At 36.3% G+C, this 16,286-nt stretch overlaps 1 protein-coding gene across 1 annotated transcript in view; it reads right to left on the reverse strand.

Annotated features, from left to right (window-relative positions):
- Nucleotides 1-8,346: 8,346 nt before the first annotated feature.
- Nucleotides 8,347-16,286, reverse strand: part of Aldh1a1 (aldehyde dehydrogenase 1 family member A1) — a 48,427-nt gene continuing 40,487 nt past the window's right edge. The window contains exons 11-13 of the mRNA XM_070035753.1: nucleotides 15,945-16,102; nucleotides 13,779-13,853; nucleotides 8,347-8,931 (exon numbers count right to left, since the gene is read on the reverse strand). Of these exons, the coding sequence (XP_069891854.1) occupies nucleotides 8,859-8,931; nucleotides 13,779-13,853; nucleotides 15,945-16,102 (306 nt within the window). The 3' untranslated portion in view covers nucleotides 8,347-8,858. The remainder of the gene's footprint in view (nucleotides 8,932-13,778; nucleotides 13,854-15,944; nucleotides 16,103-16,286) is intronic.

A 16,286-nucleotide genomic window follows, 5' to 3' on the forward strand; every position in this document is an offset into this window, starting at 1 on the left:
CAAAATCAGCAGTAAGAGGTCAAACCATGGACTTTTGAATGGAAAGAAGAGACTAGGAAGATAAGATCAATTTCAATGATGAACATGCTGCTACTCACTGGCATCCACTTTCCATGCAGCTTCTCTTTAAAGTGGCAGCTTTCCACTGACCCTAAGTGATTTCTTCCTCTTCCTAGCTCTTTCTCCTCTTCCTTAACTGAATTCTATGCTTTGCTATACATACTATGAGGGTCCTCTAATATACTTTATAAGGACAATGAAGCACTTATAAAGTCAGAGCAGCATCAAAGTACTACTGTCTCGAGTAATAAGATCAATATTCAGCAATATTCTCTAGAAACTTGAACAAGTCAGCAAATGTCAGAGAAATGGAAAGTTCTCCCATTTCCTGTGGAAGAACAAGTCCATTCCAGCTCCACATGAATCAAACCTAATCATGTGTAGAACACTTCCTGACAAAATGCAGCGACCATCTTGAGCATAATGAACGGTTGGGCAGTTAACGACTGAACTGTGATTCCTCATGATTCACGTCCTCTGGAGCTAGATTGGTTTGATGTTAAGAGAGTTTCTGACGTCAGTTAAACCTCTGCATTGACTGAGTCTTACGATCTTTACTGGCGAGAAGAACGGGAAGCCTTCAGAGCTGTTACTTTACCGAAAGGAGAGCTGGCTCGAGGCAGACAATCTGTCTGGTCCTAGTTAGGCTTCCTACAGAATGTTCTCCGTGGTATTTCTTTCCATTATCCTTGTGACTGTGTTAAGAAACACGTGCTTCTGATCTGATTAATCTTGTCTCCCTGTAGCCTGTGCGTGATGAGATTGAGATGTCTAGCAACTCTGACTCTCACTCAGTCCCCCACGTCAGAATACTACCATCTATACCTTTCTGTTATCTCTAGATTTACTGCGTTCAGAAGATGGGAGGGCAGACGTCAGAGCCACAGCAGACTCAACACGCATGCTTCACATATAAAGTTACTTATTTTTGTAATATGACTAAGTACTAGGGAAAGGCCAGGATGACAGTAATGAGGATTTCATAATATAGTTTGACTCTATGATGAGTTATGAGAATAAATACATAGTATAATAAACTACCTAAGAATATTATAAAAGGATGAGCTCAAAATGTCATGTGTCCATTTCTTAGTTCAGCCTAGGAGGTAGAAAAATAACACGAGGGTTAGACCTGAGAACAACAAATTGTAGATGAGAAATCAACAGAATATGATATAGACCCTGTGAGAAAGTCAACTAGCTGAACAGGGATAAAGAAGCAATGGTTATCAGGAAGACAAAGATCAATTAGCATTGAGATGACTACTGACTCGAAGTTTCATTTTTCTTTCTTTTGTTCTGGTAATGGGGTTCGAACTAAAAGCCTTTTGCTCTTGCTAGGCTTTTTCAGTCAAGACTGGCGCTCTATCATTGGAACCACACTTACACTTCTGTCTTTTGCTACTTCATTGGAGAAAAGATGCTTATGCATTATATCTGCCTGGGCTGGTTTCTAACTGTAATTCTCACACTTCAGTTCCTGAGTAGCTAGGATTACAGGAATGAGCCACAACTGCCCAGGCCAGTCAGGAGGACTCAGCATCCACGTTATCACCATGATTAAGCACACTTTCCCCATCCCTTCAGTACTGTGCATACATTCCTTCATTCCTTATCCCTCCAAGCTCCCTTAGTGACAGTTTAACTCTGAGAAAATTCTTAATCTGTGGACTTTCTCCTTTGTACTTTCACCTTTGTCTTCAATATTCTGAATGCTTACAAACTGCCATTCCCTTCGTTTTTGGAGGATACAAACCCAACTAATATTTTGCCTTTGCAAATCAGTAGACAGTAGTTTAAAAGTTTTGGAATGTTGTAGAGCAATGATCATCACTTCAGTTTACCTGAGTCAATCTTGTATATTGGAAAATCTCTTTTTTTTTCATTATAGAGGAAGAGTTTGGTCTGATATAGTTGATGTGTGTGTGTGTGTGTGTGTGTGTGTGTGTGTGTGTGTGTGTGTGTGTGTGTGTGTGTGATGATAGATATCTCATGGGCCTTATGGGAAGTGATGTTTAAGTAGGAATGAAAGGAGTTCTACAGTTGTTTTTCCACAGCTTACTTCCATCAAGAAAACTGAACATTGATCTTTAGGCTATGGAGGTCAATAAAGTGTATCAGTGAGAGATCTGGACTTAAATGTAACATTGGGGATGGGAACAAAGTAAATTTTTAATCGGATAGAAAAGTTCCCAGTGACTTCTCATGGAACATGATACAGAGGAACCAACTGGTATTTTGCTCGTGATCTTCAGAAGGTGAGATGAAATGGGCCATTGGCCTGGTATCTGAGAGTCACGGGGTGGGCCCAGGTGAGGCCCATAGTGTTCTCTGCCATGGCTGTGATCATCAATGTTTTCGTTGTGAAATTCAGCTAGAGTTTTGTAAAACATTACCTTTGGGAGAAACTGGATAAGAACATGCAAAGATTCATTTTCTCTTCTCTCTGTCTCTCTGTCTCTCTTTTCTGGCATGTCTGGGATTTGACTCATGACCTTGAACTTGATGGTGCTCTGCCACTTTAGCCACACTGAAAGCCTCATTTTATGTTGTTGTTTTTTTTTCCCTGATAATTACATGTGAATCTATAATTATTTGATATTTGGAAATTTTTAGAGAAATTCAACTTCAACAAATTCAGTATTTATTCTAAGGTTCTTGTGTGTCTCATTGATGAATTTTTATGACTTGGTTTCAGCTTCAAGATTTTCAAGTGCTTTCCCCAAACCACCTGTCTTGCTGTATATTCCAGCAAATTAAGAATTTCAGCTTTTGAATCTGGGTCTTTCCTTCCCCCGTCCCCTCATTCCCAGAACAGTCTTCCTCCTTAATCTAAGCATGTTTGAGTTTTGCTGGAAAAATACTTCCTCTTCCACTAAAAAAAAATAAAAATGCAATCTCTGGGAGAAAGTGCTTTTTCTGCCTTTCAAACAATAGTGGTTTTGTTTCCTCTCAGGAAATGATACTCTGTTCCTTCAGTCCCTTATTTACATAGTTCTGCATGTCTTTCTCATCTTCTATAAAAACAAAAGTAATGTGTGAACAGGGCCTTTTGTTTATTTGTGAAGCACACAAACTCTCAATGTCACCTGAAAATATGCTTGGGCACAGCAAAGTATTAACCCATTGTTTAAGGTTTTTATTTCAGTCCTCAGAATTAAGCCCATGACATTTTCTCTCTCCACTGGAAATTACATACATGTAATGGATTGTTAATTTTATACTGATATTATCCATTTAAATTTTTGTCGCTAACTTTTCAAGACTCTTTTGAAAATAATAGAAACCAATCTGCATCATTTTAGAGCTTCACTAACTGATCATTTTAGCTTTTTTTTTAGGGAAAAAGTAAAATATCTTTTAATAACCAAAATACATAGAAAAGGAGTATAAAAGTAGTCATTGTATAACTTTTCTTGTTTTGATACAGAATGAATAAAACTTCATGAATAAAACATACACAAATAAAACATGCCAATGGGTATTGTATATTCAGTCAAAACTCAGATAAATGCCTGCAATAAATATCACATGGTACAATGGCAGTAGTACAGACCCAAGGGTTAAAAGACAGGGAATTAACCAACACTCCACCACACATATTTAGCAACCTTTCAAGTGCCTCTTGATTTCTCCGTTCGTGCCTTTGTAAAATGAAGTCATTGAGCTAGAAGAACACGAAGTTCTTTTCCTGCTCTGACGTCTGTGGTTACATGAATGTGGATGAGTGCACAGTGGACATAAATGCTAAGCCCTGTGCCTTTCTGTTTCCTAATCCTTCCCATTGAATTCCTGTGGGCGGAGTCTCCGAATCAATCAACCAGTGACCACGATCACTGCGGGCTCCTGCATTACTTTTGAAATCCAGCTTCTTCTGTTTGTCATTCACTTAGCTTGCTGTCTCTAACTATTAGCTTAAGGATTAATGGAGATGACTAGGAACTGGATGAAAGGCAGCTGAGTTCATTTAATTAGAACAAACTCTACCATGGTATTACATGTATTTATATTTCTAACCTCAACTCTAAGCCAGCTTTTTGGCTCACATTCTTCTCCACCCTGTTCTTTCTTTGATAGTGAAGTCTAACCTTTATCTGAAGAGAATGATTACAAAGAGCAAAATATAAAAGGGATGGGCAAATCATGTGATGGGATTTTAACTGAGATTAGCCTACCATGTCAAAGCAAGACTGACACAAGAGTATGAAGGAAAGAGATACTTAGAACTTAGAAAGATAGAGAAACTCATCCCAACCCCCAAGTCCAGTGAGTGCAAACAGGGATTTTCACTCCAAGAGCCAATATGATTTAAGTTAAACATTTATTACTTCCAAAATATCAAAAGGCACCACAACCTGTTGTTTGATTACTGTGTGGGGATGGTTTAATAATTGATTTAAGTTCATACCGCTAATGCAGTTGAAATCGGAACCTGACTCCAAAGGTCAGGATGTTTGTAGCACAACTGTACTTTGAGAGGAAAGTACAATTTCTATGTGGCTAAAGGATTTGTAGCTAATTGATTTCAAGGTACTTCTCAGATGTGATTAGACTGTAGGCAATCTGATAAGCCAGAAAATAAAATAATCCAGAAAATGAAATTGGAAAAGGAAAAATTATATACACAAAAATTATAATACACACCAAAACACACATTGCCCATGGAAAAGATATTGAGTTCATCACCCTTTTCCTGAATCATGTGAAGAAATGGCTATAAATCTCCATCTTCAAGTCGTTCTGTTTTTGGTTGACATAAGAATCTAAGAAACATTTATTTCCCCTACTGTTTCTCCTTGACTAGTTCATAATTAACCCAGGGGAATATATCATATGGAAAAACTATCAAAGGAAGAGAAAAAGAAAGGAAAAATTAGGAAAAAATCCTCTGAGACTAGACATTTTAGAATATGCATCTGAGACTTAACAATGTTTTTGCATTTTACCTTCTATCACTTTGTTTGATATTCTTTGAGGTGAAAATACTTATGACTATGTGGGCATTGAAGATAGTGAAATCATGTTTATGACTACAAAACTGAATTCTTCATAAAAATTTCTTATAGTTGGACTAATAAGAAATACTGAAAATTTTCAAGATTTAAAGAGTTACTGCCAGTATAGTTTTCATACAAATAATGGAATGAATACAAATAATGTCCAGAGATTCAGGATGAGTGAATATAAAACAGATATTATTCTGTGTAATCCTATAATGTCTTATTTATAAAACCAAGAGTTAATCTTCAAATATTTAAACTCGCTTCTGGTTTTTGTCCTGTTCAGCACTCTTTGTTATACATTGAAAGATGTCCTGGTGGGATTCTATTGCAATAGTAACATGTCTACCTATTAATTTATTTGCACATGGTTTTAAACATATATTTTAAAATGTAGACACTATTTGGTTTCAGGAAAACTTACCCCTTCTCTGTATTTGGATATCTTTCTATTTTTTTTTTTATTGTGAGAATACCATACAGAGGAGTTACAATTACATGGATAAGATAACGAGTACATTTCTTATCAAGCATTGTTGCCTCCTCCTGTATCCCTAGTTAAACAATTTGTTTTTTTCCCTTCCCCTCCACAAATTATACCAACATCAAAAACAGTGAAAGTATGGGTTATACTGTGGGGGGAGGGACATACAAAGCAACATAGAAATCATCTTATAAATATGATAGAAACAATTGCATGAAAGGAAAAAAAAACAAAAAAAAAACATTTGAATACTTATCTTGGGGTTCATTCCCCTAACATCAACTTATCTGACCTTTTCTGCTTGACTCAGACCTTACTTGCATTGTTGGTGGGAGTGTAAACTTGTTCAACCACTTTGGAAAACAGTATGGAGGTTCCTCAAAAGACTCCACATAGAGCTCCCCTCTGACCCGGAAATCCCACTTTTGGGCATTTACCCAAATGATCACAAACAAGACCACACTAAAGCGACCAGCATGACTATGTTTATTGAAGCATTATTTACCATAGCTAAGATATAGAACCAACCCAGATGTCCCTCAGTAGATGAATGGATCAAGAAAATGTGGTATATATACACAATGGAATTCTATGCCTCCATCAGAAAGAATGACATTGCCCCATTTGTTAGGAAATGGAAAGGCTTGGAAAAAATTGTATTAAGTGAAGTAAGCCAGGCCCAAAGAAACATAGGTCCCATGGTTTCCCTTATTTGGATATCTTTCTTTCTCAACATCTAAAGACCTTTCAGTTCTAGCAAATGCTTGAGATTTGGTTTCAGATGGCAATTCTGTCCTAAATCTTACAAGATAGTTCAAATTGCAAATCTTATAAGTTTATACAAGTTTGAAGAACTCAAAATTGGGATTGAAATTATTGTTGAAATTATTTCATTCTTACATTGTTGCTCCTGTCAACCAATAGCCATTACAGTGATATAATATCAGAGTCACTAGGGTATTAATTATTGTAAAATGATAAAAATAAATTTATTTTGCTGACCATTGATTTTTGCCTTTCTAATTATTCTAATTAACCCATTTGTATCCACTTGCATACCATCTGATGTATTCATTTATAAGTTTATAAGCTAAATCTAGCTTCCACATATAAGGGAAAATAGACAGCTTTTGTCTCTCTGGCCTGATTTCACTTAACATAATGTTTCCAGGTCTTTTCATTTCCTCAAAAGTGGAGAGGTGGGGTCAAGGGGAAAGAGATAGATCAATACAGAGGAGAAGAAGGAAAGAATGCTGCCAAGAATTCAATGTATAGCTAACAACATTATGAAGAATGAAAGAAGGTGTGGGTAAGGGAAAGATGGGTAAGAACGCTGACAGAGACGCCACTGATCAAGATGCACTGTCTTTATAAACTGCTTTGTTCAGAGGAAACTTCTTTGTAGAAGCACTTAAATAACAAAAATAAAAATATAAACTGCTGTAAGCTCTGAATCTGGAGTAAAGGTTATCATAAAGCTTACTTGGCTTAAATTTTAAGTTGTTGAACTAAGGAGATGTTGTAATTTGTAGAGTAATACATAAACATTCACTTGCTTTTACTTGGGCCTAACTTGCTTCTTACATGAGAATGAAAGGTTTTGGTTTTGTGGGTATAATAGAAGCATGGGATAGTTAGGCTTTCGAACCAGATATGTGATCCTCATCCTTCTCCCTATATTACCAAATGATGCCTTCTCACGTGAAACAGCATCACCCAACCTGCTCTCCTTAATGTTCAGCTGAGTTAAAGGAGGCCAGAGGAAAGGAATTTGGTAGAAAAAAATGTATATTGAAACAGAATCAAATCCAAGATTCCCATGTATGTCCCACAGAATTAAGAAGACAGACAGACAGGGTAGGTACGAGAGGGGTGACCTTAATCAAGATAGATTGTATTTATGAACACTTTGTCAATTGGAAACTCCTTTGTAATAAAAAAAAGTTTAATTAAAAAAAAAAAACAAAACCCCAAACAAACAAAAACCAAACAGGTTTTCGTTTTTTTTCAGCACCTAGGAGATATTGTTAAGGAAGGGAACACAGTGTTACAGAATGATCCTGGTGTTTATAATGAAATGTATCTGGATGGATTATGCTGCCTTCTTCTCCTTTTACTCACTGTAAATCCTATTAATATGAAGAGTCATCTCCAATATAATACTCATTATTAAACTATTCCCAATTCTCTAGACTAGACTTGATCATCACCCCTTGGGCAGATCACTCAGTCTTAAGGTTCTTATATGCCTCTCTCCAATAAAGTAACGCACTTCCATTTAACAGATCCCTCAGTGTTTGCCTTTTTTCGTTGATGTTGTTGGTCATTAGGCTTGAACTCTGGGCCTGGACATTGTCCCTGAGCTCTTAAGTTCAAGGCTGGTGCTCTACCACTTTGAGCCACAGTGCCACTTCTAGTTTTCTGGTGGAGATAAGAGTCTCAAAGACTTTCCTGCCAGGCTGGCTTTGAACCATGATCCTCACATCTCAGCCTCCTGAGTAGCTAGGATTCCAGGCATGAGCCACCAGTGCTCAGCCTTTGCTTTTCTTTTTCTACACTATTTCTGCCTAAAACTATATATAAAGTTAATATTTACAAAGGACCCATCCCAAATGTGTGCTACTGAGTTTCAAGGATTCCCCTGGAAAATAAAGCATTTCTTTAGACCCAGGTGAAGATGAGTGGATTGGATTTTTATTTTTCAGTGCAATTTTATGCTGAATACAATGATGTTTTTGAGTGACACAGATAAATCACAATAACCCAAACTTTCATCTAAAAAAAAATCAAACTGAACAGAAATCATGCAGGATTGTGTTTTATTCAGCTTTGTAGTCAGATACAGCTAAGTACTTCATTTGACAAGCAGACATGACATTGTAGGAAACATTTCGAGCAACTTACTGTGCAGCTAATGTGTGTTAAGTACTTTAAGAAGGCATTATGGGAAAAAGGCTAAATAACTACAGATCCTTTTCTACAAGGTGATATTCTAGATATGTAGCTACAAGGGAAAGCGTATGACTATGACAAGCATAGAGCTATCTTGCACTCAAATCCATCATTTTTATTTAGGATAGGAATTGGGATCACATATGAAAAGGAATATACTTCAGAATTCACATATGAAAAGGAATATACTTCAGAATTCACAACATGGTTTCCATGAGTAGCATTAGCACTAATGATTAGCTATGTTTTAAAAAAAATCAAAGAAAAATCATTTTTTAAATTTAAATCTGACTGTATTAGTAACTGTAGGAGATGCTTCAACAATGGGGAAGGGTCTTCCTTTTACTTCAGTAAGGGTTCTTTTAGGAGTTCTTCTCAGAGATTTGCATGGCAACTGTCTTGACCTCAGTGTATTCACGCAGGCCATATTCTCCCCTGGAGAGAAGGAAAAACATCTATGAACACCACTGTGGAAAACGAGCTACTCACTGATATAGTGCAAGTTCCTTCTTGCTTATTTGGCTAGGGACAATGGGAGTTATTTGCAATGGGCAGAGAATTTCACAGAAGAGCTCGCTGATCATAAGTTGTTCAGTGGAACATGAATCTATTTGTGTAGAAAACTTCTTTAAACCATTTTTCCCTCCTAAATAAATAATCACATACTTTCAGTTGACATCCCAGAGTCTGTCCATGTTTAATATTACTTGTCTATTGAAGTTCTAACTATTCCAAAGGCAATTCAACAAGAATTTCAGCAATGTTGGATTCAGTTCAAATAAATAAACAAGAGAAGTTGTGTTATGTAATCACTTAGGAGTAACACACAAAAAAACTGCAATCTAAAGTGGAGCTTATAGTTACCACTTCCACAGATGGTGAAGGGAAAGAACACCTTGCTTTCATGTTCCAAGATGTCTCTCATCTTTTGCAGCTATAGTTTTAAGACTATCATTTGATTTACAGCAAAAATATAAACCAAATAAAACCTTACCTCTTATTGATAGGCTTTTCTTTCTTTTTAGATTGCTTGCATGTATTAAGAGGGAACTTGGGCAATAAAGATTGGTCTAAATTCTACCTTTTGCAGTTTTGTATGTGTCTTTTTTCACCTCTTTAAAGAACCTCTTTTTTCCCAATCACTTTCTCATGTAACTCTTAAGTCTACACCAAGTACCCAAAGTAACATGCCAGGCTGTTTGTACCCTGTATGATGTCATCAGCTTTATTCCTTTCACCACGTGTACAAAGGATGGTTTACCCTTCATTGAAGAGATACCCAGAAGGATTGGGTTCAGTTATCTTCTACATTGTTTTGGTAAGAAGATGAAATTACATGTATATACAACCATTTTTTAAAAATCATAACACCAGCGCACATGTAGGTGTGAAGAGGAATGAGATCTTGATCCTTTTTTCCCCTCTTTCTTCTTGTGCCGTAGACAGGTACATTGAAGACTTTTTTTTCCCCCTCTGAGAAACCTAATCCCCTTACACTGATTATTTTCTTGGGCAATTAAGCTTTTGAAAATACCTTTTTAAAAGCTTCAATGAGCATGTTATTCAAAGTAATTAAAGGGTTTAGACTCAGCTGTCTGAAATCCATTAAAAGGTAGTATTTTATCTCAAAAGCTAGCTAAATTAACCCTTGATTTTTCACCAATAGGGTTTCCATTGTAGTTTGAGTCATAAGAACATTTGAGATTATTGTCATATTCATGCTGTCAGTAGTTCCCCTCCATTAGGATTCCTATACACACATTTGTATCTGTGTTGGATCACAAGAACTGTGCTTAATTTCTTTATCTTACTGCATCAATGAGTTACGAGTTCTGTGCTTTAAAAACCTTCATTGTACAAATCACTTGGGACTTTATGCAAATGCTGATTTTGATTCAGTAGTTCTAGAGTGAGGTTTGAGTTTGCATTTCTAATAGCCTTCCACTAGCCACACTCTAAGTAGAAAGGTACCAACTTACATCATTTTTCCCTCTGTGCCTAGAAATGAGCTTTGCACTAATTAAGAAGAAAAGGGGAAATATTTGCTGAATTGCACTGTCAAATATAATCACACAAAATTATTCATCTGATTTCTTGCTATAAACCCAGTCATTTACAACATTGCCTTGCACCCCCTATTTGAAAGAAGCAAGGAAAAGTAGTATCTAGTCAGGTGTTGGTGGTACAGTCATGCATAATCCTAGTGAGTCAGGAGGCTGAGATCTGAGGATCATGATTTGAAGCCAGGCAGGGAAGTAAAGTCTGTGAGACCCATTTCCCCAATCCACCTTTTTGTGCTCAAGTGGGTGAGTACCACCCTTAGTTTTAAAAGCTATAGAATACCACCAAGGCCCTAATTTCAAGCACCAGTATCTGCACATATAGAAAGAGAAGGAAAGAGGGAAAGAAGGAAGGAAAGAAGGAAGGAAACAGGGAAGGAAGAAAGGAAGGAAGGAAGGAGGGAGGGAGAGAAAGAGGGAGGACAACATTGGGAAGTATGAGGGTTAATTAAATTTGAAATGTCCTAATGGCCAAGTCCCAAGTGATTGAAGTTAACCTCTGCAAAAATAAGTAGGATTACACACAGGGAGAGCTTTCTCCCATTCAACACAGTGGCAATATATGGTCAAAGATTCAGAAATCAGGCTAGACATCCCATGTTACCATTGAACACTCTGGGTTCTACATGTCATTAGTTTTGTCTTCTTCAGGGCTCTCCTTTCAACTGAACACAAATTATAATTTATCTCTAGAGGGTCACTTGAGTTATTACTTCAGTAATTCCATTTACACAGCATCCAGTAAATGGCTGGCTTATTTATTTCTCCAATTTTAGTAGGGAGACTCTAACAGTAGCAATCTCAGCTAGACTTTCTGAAGTAATAATTATAATTTAATCTTTTCCTTTGTATTTTCAAGAAGGAAATTATTTAGACCCAAATTATAAAGTTTAAGGAAATTATGGATGGCAGATTTCTGCTTCTAGTCTTCCTATTTCATTTCCCTATATTTCAAATTAAAGTCTGACAAAATTATATGCATCAAAATTGACATACTGTGTCTAATTTTTTTTACCCTTTGTACATTCTGCCTTTATCCCCAGGGAAACTGGGCCAGCAAGGCATGATCTGCCCTTTAAAACAATCTAACCTTTGTAATAGTTTTTTTTGTAGAAAGTAATTAGTTCTGTGTAGGAATGTTGCAGTAATAGAAAATACAAAGAATAGCAACAAGGAAAGGAAAGAAAACTTGTGTCTTTACGTGGGTAGTCATAAGGCTAGAAACTGAACATTCTATGTCATTTGAATTGTAAAATCATTCAAAGTGACATGCTATCTCCATTTTAAATATCAGGAAATAGAGGCTCAGGAGTCAGAAAACAGAATGAGGCCATGACTCAAATATAGTTCTGTGTTCCCTATGTCTTCTCGTAGCCTGCGCACATCTTACCATTTGACCATTCAATAGAAGATATCCATGGCTTTTCAATATTCCTATAAGCAGACCCAAGCCAATTTCCTTGGATTCTGGACCTCTTAATTTACATATATTTAACACTGAAATCAAACCCTTCCTCACAGAAGTCTACACTAACCACGTTGACTAGCCATTCAACATTCAACACATCAGGTGCAAAAATGCTCTTCTCTCTATTACTTGAACTCTATGTTTCACTTAGATGTAGCAATGCTGCTTCTGTGAGTTCTGTTACTCCAGCAAACATTATTATTATTATTGTTGTTGTTGTTGTTGTTGTTATTATTATTGTGCTGGTTGTGGGGCTTGAACTCAGGGTTTAGGCACTGTCCCTGAGCTGCTTTAGCTCCAGGCTAGTTCTCTACCACTTGAGCCATAGTAACCACTTCTAGCATTTTCTGAATAGTTTACTGGTAATAAGATTCTCACTGACTTTCCTGCCCAGGCTGGCTTCGAATCTCTATCCTCAGATCTCAGCCTCCTGAGCAGCTAGGATTTACAGATGTGAGCCACCGGCGACCAGCTTCCATTAACATTTTATGTAATCAGTTATTAATGGAGTTCAAACCATAGAAACTTCAGCATGAAAAGAATCTCAAAACCTATTTCCTTTGTTTATTCTCACACAGCCCTTAACCATCTTTAACAGATGAACGTCATGATTGTTAGAGAGATTCTGTATCAATGTTTTATCGTTTTCTGCCCTTCAACACTTGGTCTTTAACTACTTCCCTAACTTCATGAGGTAAACTATTTTGACTTATTTCATACTGTGTTGTATAGCCATTTTCCACTCTATTTTTTTTTTACATATTCTTTCTGCCAACACAGTGATATAGAGTCTATACTGTCAGGCCTCTGGGACTCCTAAAGCTTTACTCATAGCAAGAACACAGTTATTGATATCGAGAAATGGATAGAATTTTTGTCATCCCTCAGGCTCAAAACTAAGGTTTATTTTACGTGATATTAACAAAATGGGAAGCTTTCCTTTGTTTGAGTTCATGTTTGAATATATCTTTTTCTGATTTATTCATTTTTATTTAAGAACATTTTAAGAGCAGAAGGGTACTTGCACATTAAATATAGTGCCACGGGTTTATGTGTGTATATGTGTGTGTGTGTATATATAATATATAAAATGTAATGTGTATATTAAGAAGCCTATCTATCTTGGTTTCTAAAGCAACTGAAGGCTCATAAGCACATTTATATACAATATTTATGTACAATATTCTCAATCTAGTCACAACCATAAAAACTGTTATCTGAGTCAAATTTCCCTCTCGGTTTATATTGATTTTTAAAATCCTAAAGAAATCATTCAGGTAATTTAAATTTTTGAGTCTATATAAACAATATTGTAATATATGAAAATCATTCATCTGAACACTAAATCATTTTTGGGATAAGGCCACAAATTTAGTTATTTAAGAGGTATATTCAAGGAACTAGATCATACTTCTTTTAAAGATTCACCTCAGTTCTGGAAGTATTTCCCAGATGTACATCATATATGTAACAATAAATTTTAAAAGTAGTCTATAATTGAACCACCAACATACAGTGCTTAATATGGTCCCTATGAACAGTAGGACCTTAATAATAAATTATCTGTCCCTTTAGCCTTTGCCTTTCTGCACTTAGAGAGAACAACAACCTTTAATAAGCTATTTAATGGTATGAATATGCAGGAAAGAATAGAGACACGTTTCTCGAAAGAGGCAAACATGGATTAATTCCCCAAGCGTTACAACAATTTTCATCAAAGATAGTATTTATCTATATAAAAATGTTGTTCTTACATTTCTCGTCCATTTCCAGACATCTTGAAACCACCAAAGGGGCACTGGGCAGATAACGAAAGATAGCAATTTACCCTGAAAAAAAACAAAAGAAGTGATGTTCTTCTCTATAACGTCTAAATAACACTGAACCTATGAAAAACTGTGAATTGTAGAAATGCATCAAACTTTGTAGTAATTCCATTTACTTGAATTTCAGTATAACCCAACAATATGAAAAACACTATACAAGACAGGACAGACAGTAAGTATACCCATATATTACCTAGAAATAAATCTAATCATACAACTATGCTTGGGATAGACTTGGAACGACTGGTAAGCCATAAAGGGAAAGAGACAGGCATTTATTAGAGAGTAGAATTTGTTGTACTGCATTCTTTACTGCCAATAATTTGTAAGCTTTATACGTATCTTCAAGTTTATATACTTATTAGGCTAAAATCAACTTTTGTTGTAATTCCAATCCATATGATACTCAATTTGGTTTTCATTATCTGATTCAGTAACCTGCTAACACAGAGACGTTAACGGGAATTTGACTGATTATCACTAAAGTCTTGAAGATGTTTATATAAAAATCTAATTGCAAGAATATGCATAAAGCAGATTTTTGAAAGAAAATGAAGACAAGGGGTGAGGAGACGGGGGAGAAGATAGTTTTGCATTGCTTGAATGATTTGTTTCAAACATCCTACTATTCCATGTTAGAAGAAAAATCTAACTACATAACGATTCTCCTCTCTCTTACTCTCCCTCTCCTCTCTCTTTTGGCTGGTGCTGTGGCTTGAACTCTGGGGATGGGCACTGTTCCTGAGCTTCTTTTTGTTCAAGACTAGTGCTCTATCACTTGAGCCACAGCACCACTTGCAGCTTTTAAATGCAAATCAAAACTACATTGAGATTCCACCTCATTTCAGTTAGAATAGCCATGAACAAGAAAACTAACAATAAAAGATGCTGGTGGAGATGTGGCCAAAGGGAACTTGAATACACTGCTGGTGGGAGTGTAAACTTGTTCAACCAGTCTGGAAAGCAGTATGGAGGTTCTTCAAAAGACTATACATTGAGCTCCCCTACGACTCAGCAACTCTGCTCCTGAGCATTTATCCAATAGAACGCAAACAAGGTCACACTAAACCTACCAGCACAACCATGCTCATGGAAACATTGTTTACCAAAGTGAAGATACGGAATCAGCCCAGAGGCCTCTGGGGACAAATAGATGAAGAAAATGTGGTCTATATACACCATGGATTTCTATGCTTTCATCAGAAAGAATGATATTGCACCTTTTGTAAGGAAATGGAAAGACTTGCAAAAAAGCATATTAAGTGAAGTAAGCCAGACCCAAAGAAACATAGATTGCATGGTTTCCCTCATTTGTTGTAACTAGAAAGTGCCTATAAATCTACAAGTAAACACACTGGATGGTAAAAGACAAAAAGTTTCACTTGGACATGATAGTAAACAGGACTGTAAACATTCACACAGTGAGACCAAAGGAGGATATTCTTAGAAGAGGATCACAAGTTGCTTAATAGCTATATGCATATGATCATTATTAACATGAAGTTCAAGAAATGGAAATAAGAGTTATTTTTTGTTATTTTGCTTTGTGGTTTTGCTTTGCTGTTTTTATTGCTGTTTTTTTTTTTATTTCTGATCTGTTTGGAGGAGGGTAAGGAGATAACAGAAATGGTGGGACAAAGGATGAACAATTGTAAAAGTAATACTCACTAGACATTATGTTGAAAATGAACTATACAACTTGTTGGGGAGAAGAATCAGGAGGGAAAAACTGGGAGAGAATGAGGGATGAGGTGATACTGTTCAAATGGAAATGTACTCATTACCTGACTTAAGTAACTCTAACCCTTCTGTACATCAATTTACAAAATAAATACAAATTATATTAAAAATAAATGAATTAATAAAAAATAAATGTTCGGTCTATGTAATTTTGTAAAGGATAGCATTAAGGATAGTTCTTCCAATATACTGTATCTCTAGTTTTGTTGTTGTTGCTGCTTGCTTGCTGGTGTTGCTACTTTGTGGAAAGACATAAAATTGCAAATGAGAAATTAAGGGCTGGAGACAACAAATGAAGTTAACCTTTTTCTGCAGCTCACATGAAAACCTGTGCATTTTTACACTTTGACTTACCACACCACGCCCGCTTGCAGCGCAGAAGAGACGGTTAGAGCTTTATCGAGGTCTTTAGTAAAGATCCCTGCCGCTAAGCCATAAGTAGTATTGTTTGCTCTTTTGATCACTTCATCTACAGTTTTGAACTTCATGATCTGTTGCACTGGTCCAAATATCTACATCAGGAAAATGAAAACAATACATAAAAGTAGGTTTAAATGAAGTATTTTAAATGATAGTATAAATTTCCCCTCCCCTTCTTTGTGTAACCCTAGTCAAGCTTTTCTGGTGGAAATGACGATTTCAAAATTTTTCTGGGGGATGGGGGCTGACCTCAAAAAGTGATCCTCCAATTTTCTG

The sequence above is a fragment of the Dipodomys merriami genome, unplaced genomic scaffold (genome assembly GCF_024711535.1).
Source record: "Dipodomys merriami isolate MVZ:Mamm:240054 unplaced genomic scaffold, mDipMer1.0.p SCAF_26, whole genome shotgun sequence".
In the NCBI taxonomy this organism is placed as follows: Eukaryota; Metazoa; Chordata; class Mammalia; order Rodentia; family Heteromyidae; genus Dipodomys; species Dipodomys merriami.